Source organism: Thunnus maccoyii, chromosome 20 (assembly GCF_910596095.1).
Source record: "Thunnus maccoyii chromosome 20, fThuMac1.1, whole genome shotgun sequence".
Taxonomy (NCBI): Eukaryota; Metazoa; Chordata; class Actinopteri; order Scombriformes; family Scombridae; genus Thunnus; species Thunnus maccoyii.
The window spans coordinates 966620-986096 of record NC_056552.1 but is presented as its reverse complement, the minus strand read 5'-3'; the positions used below and the strand labels follow the sequence as shown (position 1 = coordinate 986096).

Genomic DNA, 19477 nt, shown 5'->3' with positions numbered 1-19477 from the left:
AGCATGTGGTGCTCTACATACACCGACTGACCAACAGTTCAGCACCACCACCAATAGATAGCGACAAGCCAGGTGCTCTGTCTCCACACCATGTCTTTCTAACACGGGAATAACAAACATAAAATAGACACAGTGGTCTACAACACTACAAGGTCTATTCAAATACAAAGAGGACAGTCTACAACACCACAGGCAGTGACACAGACAGGTGCTGAGATGCAGTAAACATGGAGTTAAACATATTAATCTAACATTATGACTGATTGCTTCATAACTTTTAAGTTAATAAAGACTAATTATGGATGTTTCACTCACCAGTTGTTGTCCCTGCTTAGACTGCTGTAGTTTAGTGTATCGTTAGTCCATTTGTGTATTTCTCCATCCTCCATGGAACAAAATAATCTGAACAGTTTAACAGACTTTGTACATTTCATGGTCCCTTTTTAAAACTTCATCCTCCTCTCCTTCATGGTGGCAAACCTGCCAACCACTTAGTCCTTATTAGTGTTTATGTCCCGCTCAACACGCAGCAAAGTGAGCTTAGATAGTTTGGCCTCATCCACACACGAATGCAAACAGCTCTTAATGAGCCTCAGAAGGCTGAAACTTTGTCTGGCAAGTTTCATTCACCATGAACATAAAAAGACGCGAATATCTCATATTTTGGATAAAGTTTTCACCGAAGTTGGGGGGGGGGGGCTCTTTTTATATATTAGGTAAAAACATCTAATTTGCCTGAATTGAGTGATAGGGTACATACAATGAAAAAAACAACGGTGGGTCTGTCCATAACTAATTTATATATTTTTTTTCAATTTGTGTTAAAATGTAATAATGTGATAATTATCATGACATTTCTGTCAACCTTAATTTTGGGGGCCCCCGCCTGGTACTTGAGGTCCCACGCGCTCTGCATACGCAGAGTATGCAGAGCGGCGGCACTGTTATGATTTGTCATGTGACCGTCCTGCCTTTTATCTATTATGTGTCTTGTAAGCCCATATGTATATGTAATATATAAACAAATCAATCAATATAGCTGTTTGATAGCATGCATGTGGGGCAAGGCCAGTTTAAAAGGTGCTAAACAAAGACAGAAATGAATGCAGAGAAAATCAGCAACAATAAACCAAACTGAACCTGGACTGCAGAGGATTAAAGACAAAAAGCCTCACTTGAACAGATGGAAGAAGCTGCAATGTGACATGTGATAGCATGTCTGTAAAGGGTTTTAGTCATGATGGATAATGCTTTGGTGTCCTCTGCTGGCACAAAGATAAAAGTGCACGATGTGAGCTTGAATTGGTAAATGGGCTGTATTTACTGTATATAGAGCTTTTATTTGTCTCATTCACAGACACACTGATGGCAGCAGCTTGTGTTCTGGACAGGAGGAGCTGGGAATTAAACCTGCAACCCTGTGGACAACTGGCTCTACCTGCTGAGCCACAGCCCCACACACAGATACAAACACAGAATACATGCTTTATATTTTCATCTTTTAAAGTATTTCAGGATTATTTTTGTGGATACCAATCCATCAGGGGTCTCTTCCAGAAAGCAGGTTTAACAAACTCTGAGTCGAACCTGAACTCTGAGCTGATGAACCTGAGATGAAACTCAGAGTTTTCTCTTCCAGAACAGCTGATCACAGTTCGTTCAATCAACTCTGATTATGTTTACTCTGAGTTAAGCTCATGTGTGGTGAATGACAAAAGCCATCATCAATGGAGCTCTGATACTATGAGTCGCCATGGCAACAGGTAAATAAAAGGCCGAGTCTGCATTTGAACCCAGTGGACGTAGAGATATTAATGCATGTGTATGTGGACGATGTACATTTATCTTTAATAAAAGAGTCTGAGTCAGAGCGGGAAAAGTGTCAGTAAAGTTTTATTCAGTGTCGTCCATTAATTCATCATTTATCAGACTTACATTTCCTTAATGATGATAAAGTGGAATCTGACTGTGTATCAGGCTGCAGCTACATTACATTTTAAATATATTTATTCAGTTTTAATCTGACCAACAAAACACAGGAAGCAGCAACTGAAGATGAAAAATATAGTTAAAGGTTTAAAACATATATAGATCAAAGACATAGAGACATGACTGTAGCTCACAGTCTGATCAGTAATAATAATATATTATTTATTTATAATAATGTGTTAATTTAAACACTAATTTATGTGCGCTTGTTTGATTTCAGCGCAGTATGAGGCTCTACGGTGTTTTGCTGTCAGTTATGGTCGTGCTGAGTTTCTCTCCTCTGTGTCACTGCGGGCGGAGCTGCTGCTCCACACACTCACGGAGCTCAGTGGAGCAGAGGAGAGACAGTGAAGCAGTTGAGTTGATGACAACACTCATTACGTTACTGTTACTCCGTTGTTTGCCTACTTTTGAGCTACTTTGTTTGAGACGATCACTGTCTCTTCATCTTTCAGGCCCCGTCAGTGTTGGCAGGTTGTGAGAGATGGTGGCAGGAGTGGAGCGCTCGTTTTACAGATTTTTAACACCATCTGTTGTTGTGAATGTATTTGATCCTAAAGTGTCTGAAAAGAGACTTAAGAGGTGGATGCATTATTGGGCAAAGGTGTATTTTATTACCTGCAGAACTGCTTCCCTCTACACATATATACATATATACATACATTTATATTAGTGTGAATTCATACATTTAATAATGACCTAAGCTGAAATAATAAGGGATGCATTACTCGGCAGCAACAATCACTTGTGCAGAATAATGCATGAAGCCCTTAATGCTCAGTAACAATAACACTTTGAATCAAAGTTTGATAGGAATCAAATGGTTTTATCCGCACATATTTTATTTGATCAACTTTTACAGAGTGAATTTGACACCCTACATTCATTTAATTTCCATATTTAAAACCTCATTTTAGTGTAACTATCTGAAATCTTCTGCTTAAAAACACATCGATAAAGAACATTGAAGAGTTCTTTCACTAAGAAATATTGAGATGAATCAAGGAAACCTTGTAAATTTCAGACCAATCATATCATTATTAATTATCATGATGATAATGATAATAACAACAGTACAACAATATGTAGTGTTTGATAGTATTACTGTGGCGGTGGCAGAGGCAGCCACAATAACAATGAAATGGGTTAAATAATTAGATATCTATATTAATTTATATTAATTTATATCAATTTGAGTTTATATTTATTAATTTAAATTAATATGGCTATGGGGTGTGGAGCCAAACACACAGAGCCCAAGGAGGAGAGGACACCATCACCTTCTCCCATGACAGCCAGCCCCCCCAGCAACACAGCCACAGCCTATTTTCATTTTCATTGTGACACCAGAAGAGCCTGTTGACACGTCAATGCAATAGACTGTTTCACTGTACAGCAGGTGAAGTCTTGGAAAATAAAATGTGAAATGCTGTTTTTTATTTTCAAATTGTTAGAAAATTGCATTTTAATTTTAATTGTGTCTTAAATATCGCTTGCATAAATGGAAAATCAGGTTACATTGTTTGTATAACATTTGAATTTTCAAATTTAGGGGTTAGTACACCTGGAGAGCAGAGCAGCAGCTTTCAGACAGTAGGTTCTCTACTATTGGGCCTGAAGTCACGGCATCACACCAGAGACATCATCAACCCATCCATCAACCAGTCAATCAATCAATAAATCAGTAAATCAATCAATCAATCAATCAATCAATCAATCAATCAATCAATCAACCAACCAGTCAGTCAGTCAGTCAGTCAGTCAGTCAGTCAGTCAATAAATCAGTAAATCAATCCATCAATCAACCAATCCATCAATCAGTCAATCAGCCAGTCAATCAATCAATCAACCAATCCATCATTCGATCAATCCATCAAACAGTCATTCAGTCGGTCAATCACTCAATCAATCAATCAACCAATTAATCAGTCAGTCAGTCAATCAATCAATCAATCAACAGCAGCAGGAAAAACTCCCCTTTAACGGACTCTAGGTGGGTGAGTTAAAATAAAAAAAAATATATGAGCGATACTTGTGTATGATAAACAAATCTGATGCAGTGATACTGAAGCATGATCCAAAGGACTGCTGGGTAAATGGATATAATCCCCATCTGCTTAAAGCCTGGAATGCTAATCTTGATGTAAATTATATGCTGAACGCATATGGAGCAATCGTTTACATCACAAGTTACATAACAAAGAAGGAGGCAGGCCTTTCTGAGTACCTCAAAACAGTCATTCAGAACTCCAACATGGACAGTGTCAATGAATGTGATGAAATGAGGGAAATCATGCAAGCATGCTCAAAAAGAGAGGTCAGCGCACAGGAGTGTGTGACTCGCGCATGTGGTATAAACATGAAAAAGTGTTCACGTGGTGTCATATTCATACCAACAGATGACAATGCAGTCAGAATGAGTTGTCCTCTTTCATACCTGGAAAGCACTGCGCCAGAGAGTGAAAATGTGTGGATGACATCTTACACTGACAAATACAAATCCAGGCCTGAAACAAAAGAGTTTGAGGAGATGTGCTTGGCAGATTTTGCAGCTACTTGCAGGATTGTCTATGGCGAATAGACAAAGGGCAGAAATGTTGTCCCGCTGTTAAATGACATGGGATTTGTTCAAAGGAGAAGTAATGATAAGCCTGCCATAAACAGATTTTACTGACCCTCAAAGAAAAGGTATCCAGAGCAATACCATGGCACATTGCTGAAACTTTACCTCCCTTACCAATCAGATCAGGAACTGGAAAGACAGTCTTTTCCCACATACGAGTCCTTCTACAATGGTGGCACAGCTCAACTACCAGGTTATAACCATCCTGTGTCTGTCCAAGACATTGTCAAACAAAACAGGGAGAAATATGAGAAAAACAGCAAGGAGATTGAGGATGCTGTCGAGGAGTATGAACAGAACAGAGGTGTGATTGATGAATGGTCAAACCTTGCACCTGAATCTGAACAAGTCAGGTTGTAGTGTATTAAAGAAGTTGAGGCAAGAGAACCAAACTGTGTTAATGAACAAGAAAATGTGCCGGACTACAGCCTTCAGGGTAATGCTGTTACAGAATGTAGAGCTATGAGAGAGATCCCTGCAATACATCCTGTACTGTTACAGCAAATGTTTCAGAATCTGAACCAGAAGCAAGCCTGTGTATTCTATGCAGTTCGAGACTGGTGCAGAAAGCGAGCATGTGGCCTACATCCAGATCAGTTTTTCTTTTACATAAATGGCGGTGCTGGAACAGGGAAGTCACATCTTATCAAATGCATCTACTCAGAGGCATCTAAGATACTGTGCAAACTGCCAAGACATGCTGAGGATGCTGACATTTCAAAACCCACTGTCCTGTTGACTGCTTTCACTGGAGCAGCAGCCTTTAACATCTCAGGCACAATGCTGTACTCTCTCCTCAAGCTACCGAGAAGCCTTAAACCCCCATTTCAAGGACTTGGCAACAAATTGGATGAAGTCAGATGTGAGCTTTTCAATGCTGAGATCATTATCATTGATGAAGTGTCCATGGTGTCAAAGCCCCTTTTTGCCTATGTTGATGCAAGACTCAAACAGATCAAAGGCAGTCAGAGACCCTTTGGAGGAATGTCAGTAATAGCTGTGGGAGACTTCTATCAGTTACCACCAGTGCGACAGGCTAAACCTCTCTGTGTGCATGACCCGTTGCAGATTGACTTGTGGCAGGAACACTTTCAGATGATCCGTCTGACTGAGATTATACATCAGTAGAATGATGTTGCCTTTGCAGAGATGTTGAACAGAAACCATTCAAATATCAAAATGTTCAGCTCTTTTCCTGTTGTGGCAGGAAAAGATGAATCATAGAGGAATCAGATGGTCGAGACACAGGTGTCAGGTGGGGATCTCTTTATTCACAGCAGCCCTACTAACAACATAATCAGAGATATCTTCCAACGTTACAGAATGTGACATGCCTTTTTATACTGAAGACAGGCTGTGTGTGTGTATGTGTGGACAGGTTTCATCTTGTTTACCAGACTCTAACTAGCCCAAGGGGGAACTTTTCTTAATTTCACTTATCTTGGACCTCGACCAAATGTGAGTAGGTGTCTCTGCACTATGGGGACATTTCTTAATTTTGTCTCTGCACACTGTGTGTGTGTGGTGTACTTTGCCTCTTTCTCAATATTCCACATGTCTCCTGTTTGTTTGGTGGCCTGACATTTTTGGCATCAGTACAGTTCATGATGACCTGGCCCTGAATTTCCTGCACATTTCCTACATATCCCCTCCTGAAATCACTGTAGTGATTTAGACTATATGTGCTGAATATGAGTGGTGGATAACACATTGTAGAACTAAAACAGTACAATGATATGATATTCAGGATATTTGCAAGTATTCAAGAAGTTTGAGTATAACATTACTATGATAATGATAACCATCACCATAATGCAACCACTCCCTATGTTCACCATCAATACATGATGCTTTTTCTAACAAAATAATTTTCTCAAAACATTCTATATGACCTCTTATACAGTACTTTAGGCCCAGATTTGGCAGTTATGGTTTATCTTATAGCAACAATATTATGATGACTAAATCCCACAGGGACAGATACTGTTTTAGAGCATAATTCACTGTTATTAGTAAATATGTGGTCAGTACAGGTTGCAGATGTTTGCCCGTCATAATTGCAATATGCTCTAGTCGACTTGTTCACATCCGAGTTAAATTAAAGATGAGTGCAGTGCTATTCAAATTTTTTCTCAGTGGGCATGAATCAGCCAATCTATATTAAAGTCACCAAGGACAAATATTTATTTACCGATATCTGTTACCTTCATCAGCACAGAACATAATTCTTCTACATATTGCACACTTGCTCTTGGGGGCCAATAGACACAGCCGACAAAAATCTGTTTACAGTGAACAAGATGGACCTCCAACCAAAGAGCCTCAATACTGGGAACCATTAGGTCCAGTCTGACCTTGGTGGGAATATGGTTCTGGATATGTGTTGCTACGCCTCCATCAAAAATATCCCTGTCATTTCTAAAAATGTTATATCATGGTGTGGCTGCCCCCATGTCTGTTACTGACTGGTCTAAATGTGTTACTGAAGCAGCCAGTACATTGATATTTTAACTATTAATTAAGATAGATATTACATAAACTCCATTTCTTAAACTCCTGACATTAATATGAAATGTTCTTAACCATTTTTTCAGTAGGTTCAGTAAGATGCTTTTCCCAGCTCATATCAACCAATGATCCTCACAGTTTATATCATTGATTGGGGGCCTTCTCTCTGCTCAGTCGCTGCTCTTTGGTCTCACAATTAGATGCTTGAAACTGATGATAGCATCATCTCCTCTTGCTCTTGCCTCTTTCATTGCTGCTAACAGCTCAGCTCTTCTCTTCCTCACTCGTTCAGAAAAGTCCTCAGTGGTGTAAACTGAGGTGTTCTTCAGGTTAGATCTTGCCCTGGCCAGGATTAGCTGTTTGTCCTTAAATGCAACAGCTTGATCAGCACTGATCAAGGTCAGAGGTGATCACTGTCACCTCTGACCTTTCATTCCTGTGAGCTCTCTCAGTTTCTTCAGAGGCATCGAGCTTACATTTGGTGGTGAACAGTTCTTGTACTTTGGACTCTGTTTCAGCCCAGGTAGGCTTCAAGGTTTTTATTTCTTGTGACCAGGGGCCCTATTTTAATGATCCAAAGCACACGGTCTGAAGCGCATGACGCAAGTGCTTTTATGGTCGCAGCGCCAGGCGCATGGTTCAAAGGGGTTGTCCTTAGTCTCTTAATTAATCATGAGTGTGTTTTGGGCATAACATGAAATAAACCAATCAGAGTGTCGTCTCCCATTCCCTTTAAAAGCCAGGTGCGCTTGCACCTTGTTGGATTGCTATTATAATGGTGCATTTGCCAAATAGTAAGAAGCAAGCTTCTTTGCAGAGGAAATAGATCTGCTCATGCACGAAGTGAAAGCGCATGATCCATAATGAGCACACTGCTGCTCCTGGACCCTCCTGTGGTCCCAGACCACCAGTTTAACATCCTGTTCATTCATTTGTTGCAAATTTCTTTTCATTTGTTTTTTGAAAAGGTGCTGATCCTGCTGCTGGCAGCAGCTAGAAGCTGTACAGATTTATTTCCTTCTTTAGTTTAATCATTGTTTTCACCTCATTTATTTCCTCATGTATTCCTCATGTCCTCATGTATTGATTAAGCAGGAAAGTTGATCTGTGTCTGATCAGCTGTTGAAATCTGTTTGCTGGGTGTTGACAGACACCCTCAACCTGACGGGTCTGTTTAAATACCAGGTGTTTTGACACGATTTGGTCAAATAATCAGACAATTTCATCCATCATTACTGCGATTAGCTCATTCTGATAAATATTATGACTAACTATTATGACATGTATTTTTTAAAATATGTTGATGTACACAATAATAATTTTTCACATTGTGATCCTTTTATTTGTAATCTTTTGCATGTCTGTGTGTGTGTGTGTTGTGCAGCCATCTGTGTAGGTGCATATTACTGTCTTGATAATGCGCCTTAAAATAACAGTGAAACACTGCGCCACTGACTTCAGACCAGGTTTATGTTGCTTAATCGCTCTCTGCTGCCTCAAGACAGCAATGCGCCAACAGTGCATCTGACCACACCTCATTTTCAAACCGACACACTCATGGACGCTCTGATGGGCGCAAGTGCATTTGCTATTTAAGCAATGTGGGCGCTGATCGGGAAAATGACAACTGTATTGGTCTTAAGCTAACAAAGACACTTGTGTTACGCTTGGCGTTGCTTTAAGCTAGGCGTAAGATAGATAAGATATTTTCATCCAAATAATCAATAATGGACTGTGCATCGCCAGACCTATTCCACACTTCTATTAGTGTAACAGTAGAGGAAAACTCTCCTGCAATTCCAAGCTAACAACATGCCACCATCAGCTTTTGTAAGAGGTAGATAGAGTCCTCTGTATGTGCTGTTGTAGGCCTCAGTGCTTAGCTGAGATTTATTTGGCCACTGGATGAGGCTGCTGTTGACAGATTAATGGATGTGATATATTAACGGACGTGGGAGGCTGTTCGGTTTTATAATATATGCTGGAGATTACTTGGAGATTACTTCTTCTGTGCTTATTTATAGACTGGACACAGCCAGCATATAACTGAACTGTCAATGTTGTAGCTGTTATTAATAATGTTGAAGGGTTCAGGTTTATATTAATCCTATAGGGAGCTCCTTATCAAGAAAAATGAAACTTGCTAATAAAAAATGGAATTTCGGTCCTTTTTCTATAAATTCTATTTCACATCAGAAAATGCTTCGACATCCAATTTTTTTTAGGGAATCGATTGAGACGAAGGTAAATGAACTGTGTACATTCTGCTTTATGTGCATCCTTTTGTGAGGCTTGACCTACACATTTAAATAAACTACAAATGAAACAAAAGCTGAGTGACAAATGTTAAATGTGAGGAGAGAGACCTGGCCGACACTTCTAACAAAATAATACAAATGAACAAAGAGGACACAGAAAGTCAAACTGTCTCAAGTTGCTTTGGATGTTGTTGGCTGCAGAAGGAGAGAACGTCACTTTGTGAGAAGGTTTTGGTTGGTTTTCTCTTCACACTCTGCTGGTTAAGATGTTTCCTTCAGTCTGCTGCTGCAATTAAACACACTTTAAAGTCAAACTAACTGAAGTCAGTGACATCACACAGGTGTCATGTGTTGTATCAGCTGAGCTGGAAGTCAAACTGCAGCACCAACATCAACACATCTGATTGTGTCCTTATAAGTGCAGTTTTAACACTTTGTTTCTGTCTTTTTCTTTTATTGTCACAAATCAAACAATAATTGTATTATTTGATTTTCAGTGTAGAGAGGGAGAGGTGCACTAAACTGACCAGAATATCATGAAAATGCTAATTATATTTGGGGGTCTGACATTCAAAATGAAACAAGTGTAAAAGTGTTATTGATACACTAGAAACAGATTTATTAGCATGACACTGTCACATACAATAAATGAGTGAACATTCAGCAGAAACACATGTGCTTTAAATTCTGTCAAACATCAGATTTTTTTCTTAAAAACAGCAAAACAAAGATAAAACATTTGATTTCACTCAATAACTTTTTCTTTTATTCAATTTCTTTAACTCAAAAAGCAAATATTCTTAAAAGAAGCAATAACACATTTCAGCTGAATAAGTAGTATATCGAATATAAAAGACAGTGAAGAAAAAAGATATAAACTCATCAAACAACTGGATGGATTTTTAAATGATTTGTTGACTCAACATTTATCCAGATGAGACCATAAAACTCTGGATTCATAAAAATCTAAAAGTAAAAAAAGTTACAGCTGTTCACATGAGAGAAGTTAATGATGATAAAATATAACTGTATGCAGATAATTATGTTAGAAATGGTCCAATCAGATCTCCTCTCTGCTCTTCTTCTTCTAGTCTTAATAAAGGTCTCACTACTTCCTGTTGTGGCACTGAGCGTTGGTGGTGGTTCCTCGCTGTACTGGGCTGCAAAAACCTGGCTGAGACTGAGAGGAGAGATGAAACCAAAGATGATTTTCTTCTTCAGTGGTTTGTGGCTCCTTGGAGGTCCTACTCTGCTCCCTGAGCTCCTTCCTCTTCAGCCGACTCTACTTCAGCTCTGGAAACACCGAGGTTATAAGAATCCAGCTCAGTGTACTGTGGGCCTGACTTCTGCCCCCTGCTGGCCTGGAGAGACATGACAACACAGATCTAAGTTACTGCATCACTCCTCTCTTCAGTTCAATATAAACAGGCTGAGTGCTTCATTTCAACCAGTCCTCTAAACAACAAACATGTGCTCAGTACCTTCAGGATGACAACGACGACAGCGACGACCAACAGCAGAGTCACCAGCAGGACGACCGGTCTGATGATATGAACTGTTGGATCTGACGAGACACATTCAGTCATCACATTAGATCACATGACATCATGAGAACAACAGCTCCCATCAAACAGAAACTTTAGTGACGTTAAATCTCCTAAAATCACTGAAGTGTGAAGCAGCTTGTTGATTATAAGTTCATCTGATCTCCTCTGTATGCTGATGATGTTGGACAAAAACAACTCATGTGTTTACAGCTGGTTTGAAAGAATGAATGAAAGTCTGCTGATTGTCTCCTTAAAGCTCCTGTCTGGTTGAAATGATTCAACTGATTGTTAACAATCAACATCTTTACATGCAGTTAAATCAAATGTGATCCTGGTGAAGCTCTGAGTTCTCCTGATGACATTCAGCTCATCATGTAAAGTCCTGTTTATTATCATTATAGTGCTTATCTGGCTTCACTGACTCGTTTGCTGTCTTTTACTTTTCACTACAACACAGTTGTTATGGTTCAATAACATTAAAGAAGCCGGGAAGGAAACAGTTTACAGTTCCTTCATCAGATTCTGCCTCAGCTCTCTGTAGGTCGCTGGGTCGGTCCTGCTGCCTGATGACTTTTTATCATGTTTTACAAACTTGGAAACAAAGTCAGTGTGACGTCTCAGTTCCACTGAGCTTCACACTCTGCTTCAGCTTACCTGTGACAGTGAGAGACAGCAGACGGCTCTCAGAGGAGAAGTTATGAGCAAAAACATAGACGCCATAAACACAGCTGTAGTTTCCTTGGTGGGCGGGGTCTGCAGCAGGAAACAGGAAGTCAGCGGAGTGATTGACAGCTGGCTGGGTGTAGTTGTGTGCCGTGTTGGAGGAGGTGAAGGTGAGCTGGAAGGAGCCTCCTGGGTATTGAGGCTGGACGGAGCAGCTGATGGTGAAGTTGGTGCCCCGACGCACCTGAAACCCCTGCTGCTGGGCCTCGGAGACCCCGTCCATGGTAGAAGACACAGAGATGATTGTCTGAAGCAGCAGGTCTGTAAACACAGAGAGATGATGAATCCTTCTTCCTCTGTGAGAAGCTGAATGTTATTTTCTCCTCATTTCTTTGTTCAAATTAAGGCCTTTTCTTGCTACACACGGACTACTCATGTGTGTACGACCCCTGTGACCACTAGAGGGCCCCGTTGCACCAACGTGTTTCTTCTCTCCTCAAATATAAATTAACACTTTTGGTAACCAAAGGTCCTTTTGTGTCAATCTAAAACACAAACATAATTAAAGCTCACAATGGCTAAAATAAAATGTGGTTTAAATAAAAAGGAGTTTTTAATCTGAGAGCTGTTTGTCTTACAAGCAGGGCTGTAGTGCTTGAAGACGGAAGAAGGTGAAACTGATTCAACATTTAAAGAAACAGTTGAAGGAGGAAAGAGAAACACATAGAAGCACTGTGGTGACTGGGTCACTCCCAGGGCCTGCTAGCAGGCCCCAGGTGATGTCATCATATCAACCAATGAGCGCAGGTATTTCTTCGTCTGTGAAACAATCAGAAAATAACGTTTTAATGATCTGATTCATCAGCTTCCTCACTAACGTTACTAGCGCTCCCTCTCTCTCCATTCACTCTCTAGCTCACTCGACCACAGCTGCTCTCTCTCTCTCTCTCTCTCTCTCTCTCTCTCGTCTTTTTTAAAATGAGCTGGGAAGCCGACAGAAAAGTCTAACTTAACTTTTAACGTTGTCAAACAAAGAGAAATGTCCTCCCCTCGTCCTAGTAACGTGTCTTTACTTGCTTATGGCAGAGTTTACAGCTCTGATCATTCTGATCTCCGTCACGCCTCTGAATCCAGAACGCCGCTACGCTATGAAAAGCTCACACGGAGGCGGCTTTATGCCGGCTCACTGTAAAAAAGTAAAGGCAAAGGCGTCTTTATGGCTATAATGTGTTTCTCTGTATAGAAGAGGTGTGTGTGTGTGTGTGTGCAAGACCCCACAGTCCGCTACTGCCACTGACTATCACTGTGACAGAGGAAGGAAAATATTACTGTCATAGATGATGTCACTGATGGACTTACCTGAGCAGGTGAGCTCCATGATGGAGGAAGAGGAAGATGATGATGCACATTCCCTCAGTGCAGATCCAGAATGAACACAGTCAGATCTGATCCACCATACAGATCTGTCTGAGACTTCATTTCTGCTTCCTGTTGAAACAGCAGAGCCACAGTCCAGAACTCTGCAGACTGCATCTGCTTCCTTCAGGGTCCAGTGAAAGTCCTCCACTGGTCTCCACTCTCCCCGTTTCACCTCCAGTGTACCTGCACAGCGACTGGCTCCTCCCACCAACCTGATGCTCTGTGGCTCTGAACAGAAACAAGAGAGTCATCAGTAAAAGAATAAAGTGAGTTTCATTAGAACAGAAATGAAGCCAAATCAAAGCTGCAGCTCCTCTTCTACCTGAGCAGGTGAGTCCAACAGCTTTGCCAGGTGAGCAGGTGCTTCTAGCTGAGTCTGATCTTCCACAGTCCAGGAGAGCAGACTCATGGCCTCCACACTGGAACTCTTTGGTCCACATCGGAGCCTCCACTTCTCCATAGAGCGCCCCTTGGAGGACTGAAGGAGCCCCACAGCCGAGCTCCCTACAGACCACCTCTGCATCCTGCTGGTCAAAGTCAGCTTCACACACTGAGGACCACGACTGCTCAGACTTCACCTCCAGTCTGCCTGAACACAGACTATTCCCATTCACCAGCCTGACAGCATCTGGAGAGAGAGAACCATCATTAGTTTGGGGAATATTTACCTGCAACATTCATACCAATAAAGCTTTTTCTGAATATGAAAGTAAGAACTGATAAAGAGAGAGAGCACATTCATACCTGACTCAAGTCTTTATTTATAGAAAATATTTCAAGCTATTTGTAGGATTTGAACTTGTCTTACTCAGGCTCCATCTTGTGGGAGCATTGTGGGAAATAGAAACACATAGAAGCAGCCCAGACGTCAGGTGATGGAGACACATGAACACATTAAAGCAGGAGGCAGAACAAACTGGTAAAGTCTGACTTCCACCTGTATGTAGATGAATTACTGTTCTGAAAATATCTTTAAAAGCACAAACTGTTATCCAAATGTAAACTAAAAGACATCCTAACAAACAAAAGTCAAAGCACAAGATTAAAACCTGCTATAAAAGGACTAACAGATCTTTGAATACAAGCACTAACACTACACAACAACTCTATTAACATGATGATTTCTACAGCTGTTAAAAGGTGGGTGACCTCAGTAACTGTTGGAAACACAGCACTAAAACTGACAGATAGTTTCTGTTATAAACACTAAATGCTGATTCATCTAGAAGTCAAACTGTTGTCTTGATTTGGCTTTAAGTTTGAGGAAATGAGTTCCTCTTAAGTCAGTTGAGTTGTTTAGTTATATTACAAACATGGATCTATATTAAGGAGCATATAGACGGTGTGGCTGAGGTAAGGTAGGGTTTACTCAAGCTTTTTTTACCACTACAGCCCTGCTCACAACAAACCAGTTTCACAGTCATCATCAGATTCTCACATGTTGACGTACTGACGTTGATGGCTGAGTCGGTCAAGTCTGACAGTCTGAAAGTGACATCACTAGATCAAGGACAACGTTTACACACATATTTGATGCACTGTCACTATGGTTTGCAAAAGGACTTATCCTTCAGTGATGACGATGATGATAACTGAAAGTCTTCTGTTTTAATCTTCATAGTGATAATTGTGTGTAATTTGTTATTTCTTTGTAGTTCATTTGCACCTTTAGTTTCATTAGGCCCTAAAATTAATACTGTAGTTGTCTGATTTGGGATCAGACTTGATCTTGCTGGTGTCACTTTATTACACTCAATTTTATGTTTGTTCTTGTTCATCAATTTATAATTTATTCAAAACATTTTGTTCAAAATATTTTATTTTATTTATAGTTTGGATGTTTGTTTTGATCTTGATGTTAATGCAGCTAAATTCCTTAAATGAAGTTTTTTATGAGTAAAAAGTAGAATTTGTTGTCATATATATGCAGATGGAATATGATGCAGATTTGGTTTGAGTAGAAACGGCTTTGGTTCAAATAAATGAACGTTGATCAGTGAGAGGTGATCACACAACACAGAGAACTCCTACATTCATGTGTAATACAGAGGAGTCAGAGAGCAGAGGAGGAAACAGATTAACATCCTCAGCTGCCTTCAGATCAGACAGAAAACAGCTGATCAACATGTTAATAAGACATTCATACAACACTGCACGCACAATAGTTTCCATCAGAAACAAGTAGTGAACACAACACTGACATATCATCAGCTTTTAACTTGATATATTGAACTTGTTAGCAAACAGTTGCTTATTTGTTTAGGCAACAATCAACATCTTTACATGCAGTTAAATCAAATGTGATCCTGGTGAAGCTCTGAGTTCTCCTGATGACATTCAGCTCATCATGTAAAGTCCTGTTTATTATCATTATAGTGCTTATCTGGCTTCACTGACTCGTTTGCTGTCTTTTACTTTTCACTACAACACAGTTGTTATGGTTCAATAACATTAAAGAAGCCGGGAAGGAAACAGTTTACAGTTCCTTCATCAGATTCTGCCTCAGCTCTCTGTAGGTCGCTGGGTCGGTCCTGCTGCCTGATGACTTTTTATCATGTTTTACAAACATGGAAACAAAGTCAGTGTGACGTCTCAGTTCCACTGAGCTTCACACTCTGCTTCAGCTTACCTGTGACAGTGAGAGACAGCAGACGGCTCTCAGAGGAGAAGTTATGAGCAAAAACATAGACGCCATAAACACAGCTGTAGCTTCCTTGGTGGGCGGGGTCTGCAGCAGGAAACAGGAAGTCAGCGGAGTGATTGACAGCTGGCTGGGTGTAGTTGTGTGCCGTGTTGGAGGAGGTGAAGGTGAGCTGGAAGGAGCCTCCTGGGTACTGAGGCTGGACGGAGCAGCTGATGGTGAAGTTGGAGCCCTGACGCACCAGAAACCCCTGCTGCTGGGCCTCGGAGACCCCGTCCATGGTAGAAGACACAGAGATGATTGGCTGAACCAGCAAGTCTGTAAACACAGAGAGATGATGAATCCTTCTTCTTCTGTGAGAAGCTGAATGTTATTTTCTCCTCATTTGTTTGTTCAAATGACGGCCTTTTCTTGCTACACACAGACTACTCATGTGTGTACGACCCCTGTGACCACTAGAGGGCCCCGTTGCACCAACATATTTTTTCTCTCCTCTAATATAAATTAACACTTTTGGCAACCAAACTTCCCTTTGTGTCGATCCAAAACACAAATGGCTAATGGCTAAAATAAAATGTGTGTATAGATCAAAAAGGAGTTTTTAATCCGAGAGCTCTTTGTCTTACAAGCAGGGCTGTAGTGGAGGCTAAACGCATGTAAACGCCGTTTACCCACCTCTCAAATTCTGAAACAGTGTTTAAGCAAACTTTCCATCACTTTACAGCTGTTAGCTCAGACTGGCTTCCTACCACAGTTTCTGTTGGAGCTTCTAGGAGCGCTTGTTTTGTTTTCTGTTGGAACATTGTGTCCTTTTATGAGACACGGAGACGTCTGTTACTGTTAACACGGACCAACAAACCACCACCCACTCCTGCTGCGCTGGTGTTAAAACAAACAAACCCTCTGTGCTGAAGCTAGCAGGCAGACTGGAGCCGCTTTCATGAGAGAAACGAATGAAACAGAGTTCAGAGGATCATATATGACATTAACTGACATGTGCAGCATCAAATAATAATCTGTCAGACAAAAGACAACAAAGTAAGTAGCTAGAAAAACTCTTTAGTGAAGCAGAAGTTTTATAAATTGACATTAGTGTTGTTTAAGCGTCCAGTTTATCTGCTGCTGCTTTACATTACAGTAATGTTAATGTAGCTGATAGTTTGATAGCTTGACTGCTGATGTATTCACACTGTGTGTCGTTGGTCCACAATTACTGTAATTAACACCGTACAAGTTAAAGTTCTGCTTCATGCTCTGTCAGACTCTTAAGAGGAAGCTTTTTACATTTCCAGACTGAGTGAAGGAATCAGGAGAGACGAGACAGAAGTGAGGAAGAATCACAGGATGTAACGTTAATGGTGTTGAAAGAAAAACAAGGAGAAAGTAAAGAACTGATAGAAGAAGGAAGAAGGTGAAACTGATTCAACATTTAAAGAAACAGTTGAAGGAGGAAAGAGAAACACATAGAAGCACTGTGGTGACTGGGACACTCCCAGGGCCTGCTAGCAGGCCCCAGGTGATGTCATCATATCAACCAATAAGCGCAGGTATTTCTTCGTTTGGGGCACGCAGGACTCACGCAGGACACACGCAGGACTCACGCAGGACTCATGCAGGACTCATGCAGGACTCACGCAGGACTCATGCAGGACTCACGCAGGACTCACGCAGGCAGGCATTGCAGAAAGGAACGGAGGATGGATTTTGTTTTCCAGTGACTGGTGAGTCCTGCTGTATTAATTATCTATAGAGGTGATTAAGATTGTTGTTGGTAATGCTCGACTTTGCTGCTGTGAGAAATATGGCCTAATTTCTATCTTTCAGAAAATCTTTCCTTTATTGTCTTTATGTTGAGCAACATGAGTGAACGTTTACCATCGGAAGACCGGGTTGGCAGTTTAGCTAATGCATGTGTGGGAGAAATAACGAGGTTAGCATAGTTTCAGCTTGTTGAGCCGCTGCTTTGGGTACATTTGTTAACAGGTGTCAGAAGGTGATTTTGTAATGGACTTATTCTTAATGACGTAGTTTTTATATTGTTTAGATGTTAGTTGTTGGTGATGAGTGCACTTCAGCCTCTTTTACACAGCCCGTTCAAAGCGGGAATACTGCGCCTGTAATCCGCCTCGCTGTTCTGTGTGACAGCCGGCACGGCAGGACCAGGAGCTGACGCTGTTGTTTAGCCCGTATTCAGACCACATCAGGCGGTGCGGCGTACAGCTGCAGGGTTGAGGAGGTGTGTGGGGATGCAGGTGTGTTTGTGCTTTGGAAAGTAACCGTTGTGAAACAATCAGAAAATAACGTTTTAATGATCTGATTCATCAGCTTCCTCACTAACGTTACTAGCGCTCCCTCTCTCCATTCACTCTCTAGCTCACTCGACCACAGCTGCTCTCTCTCTCTCTCTCTCTCTCTCTCTCTGTCTCGCTATGAAAAGCTCACACGGAGGCGGCTTTATGCCGGCTCACTGTAAAAAAGTAAAGGCAAAGGCGTCTTTATGGCTATAATGCATTTCTCTGTATAAAAGAGGTGTGTGTGTGTGTGACCAGTGAAGGCCCAGTGCAAGACCCCACAGTCCGCTACTGCGAAAATATTACTGTCATAGATGATGTCACTGATGGACTTACCTGAGCAGGTGAGCTCCACGATGGAGGAAGAGGAAGATGATGATGATAATGCACATTCCCTCAGTGGTGATCCAGAATGAACACAGTCAGATCTGATCCACCATACAGATCTGTCTGAGGCTTCATTTGTGCTTCCTGTTGAAACAGCAGAGCCACAGTACAGATCTCTGCAAACGACAGCTGCTTCCTTCAGGGTCCAGCTGTAGTCACGCAGGGTCCAGTCAGAGTACTTCACTGGTCTCCACTCTCCCCGTTTCACCTCCAGTGTACCTGCACAGCGATTGGGTCCTCCCACCAACCTGACAGGCTCTGAACAGAAACAAGAGAGTCATCAGTAAAAGAATAAAGTGAGTTTCATTAGAACAGAAATGAAGCCAAATCAAAGCTGCAGCTCCTCTTCTACCTGAGCAGGTGAGTCCAACAGCTTTGCCAGGTGAGCAGGTGCTTCTAGCTGAGTCTGATCTTCCACAGTCCAGGAGAGCAGACTCATGGCCTCCACATTGGAACTCTTTGGTCCACATCGGAGCCTCCACTTCTCCATAGAGCGCCCCCTGGAGGACTGAAGGAGCCCCACAGCCGATATCCCTACAGACCACCTCTGCATCCTGCTGGTCAAAGTCAGCTTCACACACTGAGGACCACGACTGCTCAGACTTCACCTCCAGTCTGCCTGAACACAGACTATTCCCATTCACCAGCCTGACAGAGTCTGGAGAGAGAGAACCATCATTAGTTTGGGGAATATTTACCTGCAACATTCATACCAATAAAACTTTTTCTGAATTTGAAAGTAAGAACTGATAAAGAGAGAGAGCACATTCATACCTGACTCAAGTCTTTATTTACAGAAAATATTTCAAGCTATTTGTAGGATTTGAACTTGTCTTACTCAGGCTCCATCTTGTGGGAGCATTGTGGGAAAGAGAAACACATAGAAGCAGCCCAGACGTCAGGTGATGGAGACACATGAACACATTAAAGCAGGAGGCAGAACAAACTGGTAAAGTCTGACTTCCACCTGTATGTAGATGAATTACTGTTCTGAAAATATCTTTAAAAGCACAAACTGTTATCCAAATGTAAACTAAAGGACATCCTAACAAACAAAAGTCAAAGCACAAGATTAAAACCTGCTATAAAAGGACTAACAGATCTTTGAATACAGGCACTAACACTACACAACAACTCTATTAACATGATGA

At 41.2% G+C, this 19477-nt stretch overlaps 2 protein-coding genes across 2 annotated transcripts; both read right to left on the bottom strand.

Moving 5' to 3' along the window:
* Positions 1-10883: 10883 nt before the first annotated feature.
* Positions 10884-13684, bottom strand: LOC121887317 (non-specific lipid transfer protein GPI-anchored 23-like). The gene is made up of 3 exons (XM_042398047.1): positions 13676-13684; positions 11580-11909; positions 10884-10942 (listed from the first exon to the last, which is right to left on the bottom strand). The coding sequence occupies exons 1-3, from the start codon at positions 13682-13684 to the stop codon at positions 10901-10903; spliced, it is 381 nt and encodes a 126-aa protein (XP_042253981.1). The 3' UTR covers positions 10884-10900.
* Positions 13685-15282: 1598 nt separating this feature from the next.
* On the bottom strand, positions 15283-19037 carry LOC121887315 (scavenger receptor cysteine-rich type 1 protein M160-like). Its single transcript, XM_042398046.1, has 3 exons — positions 19025-19037; positions 18276-18584; positions 15283-15966 (listed from the first exon to the last, which is right to left on the bottom strand). Exons 1-3 carry the CDS (start codon positions 19035-19037, stop codon positions 15587-15589), a joined length of 702 nt encoding a protein of 233 aa, XP_042253980.1. The 3' UTR covers positions 15283-15586.
* Positions 19038-19477: the final 440 nt, after the last annotated feature.

What these genes read in the sequence shown, in the direction of transcription:
- LOC121887317 (XM_042398047.1), bottom strand. An exon ending in GCTGTCTCTCACTGTCACAG is followed by an intron (nt 10,943 to 11,579) that starts GTAAGCTGAAGC and finishes GTGTCTCGTCAG; the next exon opens with ATCCAACAGTTCATATCATC.
- LOC121887315 (XM_042398046.1), bottom strand. An exon ending in CGTGGAGCTCACCTGCTCAG is followed by an intron (nt 15,967 to 18,275) that starts GTAAGTCCATCA and finishes CTGTGTTTACAG; the next exon opens with ACTTGCTGGTTCAGCCAATC.